General features: G+C 44.6%; 1 protein-coding gene across 1 annotated transcript in view; it reads left to right on the top strand.

Moving 5' to 3' along the window:
* Window positions 1-5,000, top strand: part of taf3 (TAF3 RNA polymerase II, TATA box binding protein (TBP)-associated facto) — a 62,130-nt gene that overhangs the window by 51,381 nt on the left and 5,749 nt on the right. Inside the window, exon 4 of the mRNA XM_031582282.2 lies at window positions 1,973-2,055. Within this exon, the coding sequence (XP_031438142.1) occupies window positions 1,973-2,055 (83 nt within the window). The remainder of the gene's footprint in view (window positions 1-1,972; window positions 2,056-5,000) is intronic.

Genomic DNA, 5,000 nt, shown 5'->3' with positions numbered 1-5,000 from the left:
CGGAACTTTTGGCGCCTCGGATCTGCGCTTACCCGAGTAGCGCCATCAGCTTGGCAAATGCACTGATCTCCGAGAGTGTGTGCGTGTGTGTGTTTGTGTGTGTGTGCGTGCATGTGTACCTGAGAGTGGTGCATCGCTCGGCAATCGACGCGGCTCTGAAGTGCCTTACCACTCCATCTTACCGCGTTCCTTCCTGTTGATGTTTTTATTTATTTATTTGGTTTGTTTGTTTGTTTGTTTGTTTTTATATCCATTACACGCGCACGTTTGTTGATGCGTTTCTGCATATATGCAAATGCTCTGGCTAACAGGGTTACACACGCTTGGTTTCAGTAGGAGAGGAGAGAGAGTGTGTGTGTGTGTGTGTGTGTGTGTGTGTGTTGGGGGGGGGGGGGGGTGTATATCTTAGGAGGTTTCGGGAGGAGAGGAGAGGAAAAAGAAAGACGGTGGGAAAAAATGATGCAACTTGCCAGACATTTGCTGTATTTTTTCTGCTGAGCTCCACACTTCTGCTTTTTTAGGGCGTGCTGGGGAAAAAAGCTCAGAGAAGAGAAAGAGGGAGAGAAACAAGAGGAGGGGGGGGGGGGGGGGGGGGGGGTAGTATTCAAATCCACAAAGGTTTTGTAATAAATGCATCGGCGACAATAAAAACAAAAACATTAGAGGGAGAAAAGACGTGTTTCTGTGTTAAACAATTAGTGCTGCAGCATTATAGGGGATAGCTCAGTAACAAAGCCCAGCGATCGGCAGGGGTTCACCCCAGACACAAAGACAACACACACACACACACACACACACACACACACACACACACACACACACACACACACACACACACACACACAAAAAGACTGCTGCACTAAGCTCCTGCACATCTACTCGCAGGCACACAGACACACACACATACAGACACACACACATACACACACACACACTAAGCGCGAAAGCAACAGCGCTTTTGAGCTCCAATCCTCTCCCACCATCTTTAAATCTCATCTCTGTGTCTTTCTCTCCACGTTGGCTGTGCCATCTTTCCCACCTCTTCCCTTCCGTCTCCTCGTCATGCCATCTTTGGAGCTATCTCTCATTCCCTCTTTCCTATCTCTCATTCTCTCTCCTTTCTCTCTCTCTCTCTTTCTCCTATTGCTCATTCTCTCTCTCCATTTTCATTCTCTTTCTCCTCTCTCTCTCCATTCTCTCATTCTCTCTCTTCTATTTGTCATTCTTTCTCTCTCTCTTCTCTCCCCCTCTCTGTCATTCTCTTTCCCTCTTTATCTCTCCCATGCTCATCTCTCTTTTGTTCCTGACCAACATAGACCCTTGGCAACAGTTCAGGTGGCTGTGTGTGTGTGTGTGTGTGTGTGTGTGTGTGTGTGTGTGTGTGTGTGTGTGTGTGTGTGTGTGTGTGTGTGTGTGTGTGTGTGTGTGTGTTTGGGGGGGGGGGGGTAATGTTTGTATATCTATCTCTGCTTCTCTCTCTCCATCTCACTTTATATCACGATCACTCTACCCATCTCTCACTCTCACTCTCTTTCTCTCTCTCTCTATCTCTGTCCCTCTCTCCATCTCTCTCTTAAGGTTGTGCTAGTTTATAAGAATGTGCGTGTCTTAATTTAGTGTTTTTAGATGTGTAAGAATGTATTTTTGTATTGCATACTTGTATGTTTAAGGGCTTCACATGGCTGTGGTGGTTTTATAAACTAATAAATTTAAATGGTTTTAATCCAACTTGTCCTGAGATCAGTGCTCCAATAAAGGGATGTTAGGAGTCTTTCTCTGGGTTGAGTTGAGTTGAGTTGATGTGTTAGCATGACTGTTTGACTGTTTGACACAGTGTTGCTCCAGCCAGTGTTAAGAGGAACAGAGTAATCACCAGGAGATTAAAGAAAACAAAAATACACCAATGTGAATATAAACAGTAACGTGTGTGTCTCTCTTTCTCTCTCTCTCTCTCTCTCTCTCTCTCTCTCAGGTGAAGGCGGCTGATCCCCCTGTTCTCCTCTCCCCGGTCATCCCAAGGTTAACTCTCAGAGTGGGAGCTGGACAGGACAAGATGTGAGTCACACATATACACACATACACACACACACATACACACACACACATATACACACATACACACACACACATACACATACACACACACACACACACACACACACACAGACACACAGACACACATCAAATATGTTACAGCACTAAAATACGTTACTACACTACCCAACATAACAATATATGGTCTCAACACTACACTACCCAACATAGCAATATATGGTCTTAACACTACACTACCCAACATAACAATATATGTTCTTTTTAGTACTTCTTGTGAGGTGATGATGATGCTTACGGTTATATGCAAACTCTACACATGCACACCAACATGGCTTAACATCACAGATGAGTACTGTACACGTGCACACCCACATGGCTTAACATCACAGATGAGTACTCTGCACGTGCACACCCACATGGCTTAACATCACAGATGAGTATTCATACTCATTACACATGCACACCAACATGGCTTAACATTACAGATGAGTACTCATACTCATTACACGTGCACACCCACATGGCTTAACATCACAGATGCATACTCATACTCATTACACATGCACACCAACATGGCTTAACATTACAGATGAGTACTCTGCACGTGCACACCCACATGGCCTAACATCACAGATGAGTACTCCTACTCATTACACGTGCACACCAACATGGCCTAACATCACAGATGAGTACTCATACTCATTACACGTGCACACCCACATGGCTTAACATCACACAGCCTGTGGGTCATGTCAGTATTTCTTGCTAACTTCTGCTAGAATTCACCATGTCCGGTAGATCTTCTGAGATCTCTAACAGATGAAGACATATGCAACAGTTCAATTTTGAGTGACGAGTTTTTCACATATTTATTTGGTAATTCTATATATCTTAACAATCCAAAAAGAAAGAATCTATATATGGATCTATATATGGATATGAATGTTCAAAATATCTGAAGGCAGTAAGCAGGTGTGAGGTATGTTTCTCTAGGTAACTAGCTTTAGCATCATCCTCATTGATTTTGATGGTTTCTGTAGGTAACTAGCTTTAGCATCCTCCTCATTGATTTTGATGGTTTCTGTAGGTAACTAGCTTTAGCATCCTCCTCATTGATTTTGATGGTGAATTGGTGGTGTGGAGGAGAGATAAGCGAATGTTATTCCTTCTATCCCCCCCACGTTATTCACTTTCTAGTTCTGTCGCAAACAGCACAGAAATGCAAGAACTGCACGTACAAAATGGCAACACTTAATATATCACACAAATAAATCAACTAGCAAGCTTGCTAGCTTTTATCAGAGCTGTGCTGTGCTGCTGTTGGTGTTTGCAAGGCAAGCCTGTTAGCTTTTGGCTAGTTAGCGTCCTGGATGCTTGGACAACACCGTCATTACTGCTGTTTAAACTATTGTAAAAAGTATTGATTTATCAGAATGCAAGTTCTACATATGTTTAGTATTCAAAAACCATATGCTTTAAGTGCAGCCTTTAAAACGCACGCAGACCCTCCAGCAAACACTCAGCATCCACAGCGCAGGCACTGACAAACCCTTAGTTTTCAGAACGTCAGGCATGTTTGTGTGTGTGTTTGTGTGTGTGTGTGTGTTTGTGTGTGTGTGTGTGTGTGCGCGCCTGTGTGTGTGTGTGTGTGTGTGTGTGTGTGTGTGTGTGTATGGGCATCTGAGAGAGAGACGGAGTGTGTGTGTGTGTGTGTGTGTGTGTGTGTGTGTGTGTGTGTGTGTGTGTGTGTCGGAGAGCAGTGTGAGTGTGTGAGGAGCGTTCTATGCAGAGGTCTCAGTAAGGCACCAGTTACTCCAGCACGGGCAGCACAGACATGAATGGAGGTCTGAATGTGATTGTGTTAGAGGTGGCTCCAGTTTGAGTGTGTGTGTGTGTGTGTGTGTGTGTGTGTGTGTGTGTGTGTGTGTGTGTGTGTGTGTGTGTGTGTGTGTGTGTGCGCCTGTGTATGTGCGCCTGTCTGTGTGTGTGTGGCTGTGTTTCTGTTTGTGTGTGTGTTTGTGTATGATTTTGCCCATGTGTTTGGCTCAGGTTGGAATGGAGTCTTCTTATGTGTTTGTGAGGGCGAACTTATCTGTGTATGTTTGTGTGTGCACTTCTTTGCTTGCGAGTGTGTGTGTGTGTGTGTGTGTGTGTGTGTGTGTGTGTGTGTGTGTGTGTTTGTCTGTGTCTGGGTGTATCAGTCTCACTCTCTCTGTGTGGTCATTCTAAGGCAGGTGTGTATTTCAGTCCTCTGACGCCAGACACCCCTGATGTGTCACATGACCTCTGTGTGAGTGTGTGTGTGTGTGTGTGTGTGAGCTTGAGGCACGTTTAAGGGAGGGGGGTAAGGTGCTATAAGGATCTCGGCCTACAAAGGCCCCAGTGTTCATGCCACTTAACCTCCAAACGCACACACGCACATCCACACATGTACACACCAACACACACACACCAACACACCAACATACACACACACACACACACACAGCAACATACACACAGACTACAGTTATTTGCATACACATCATATTAACAGCACATTCACAGAAGGATGGAGCAAATTTGTCTTTATTTATACACTTTCACACTTTTGTACATGAAATTGTGTGAACCTCCCAAGCTTTTCTGCGTGTGTGTGTGCGCGTGTGTGTGTTTAGTCTCCGGTTCTTTGTTCATCCCTGATGCCATCTCCTCCACCATCATGGCAGGCAGGAAGCATAAGTGTATGTTTCTGTAATGTCAGGAAGTCTTTTATACTGTGTGTGTGTGTGTGTGTGTGTGTGTGTGTGTGTGTGTCTGCTTTCAGCCTGTTGATAGAAACACTTTTTTCTCTCTCTCTCCCTCTTTCTGTCTTTCTTTCTTTCTCTCCACCCCTCTTCCTCCTCACCTCTCTCCCTCTCTCTGTTTTTCTATCTTCTTTTGTGTTGTGTTAGTCCACCTGTTTC

The sequence above is a fragment of the Clupea harengus genome, chromosome 16 (assembly GCF_900700415.2).
Source record: "Clupea harengus chromosome 16, Ch_v2.0.2, whole genome shotgun sequence".
NCBI classification, from domain to species: domain Eukaryota; kingdom Metazoa; phylum Chordata; class Actinopteri; order Clupeiformes; family Clupeidae; genus Clupea; species Clupea harengus.
Note: the sequence above shows the minus strand (reverse complement) of the source record. Positions and strands in the feature narration are given on the sequence as shown.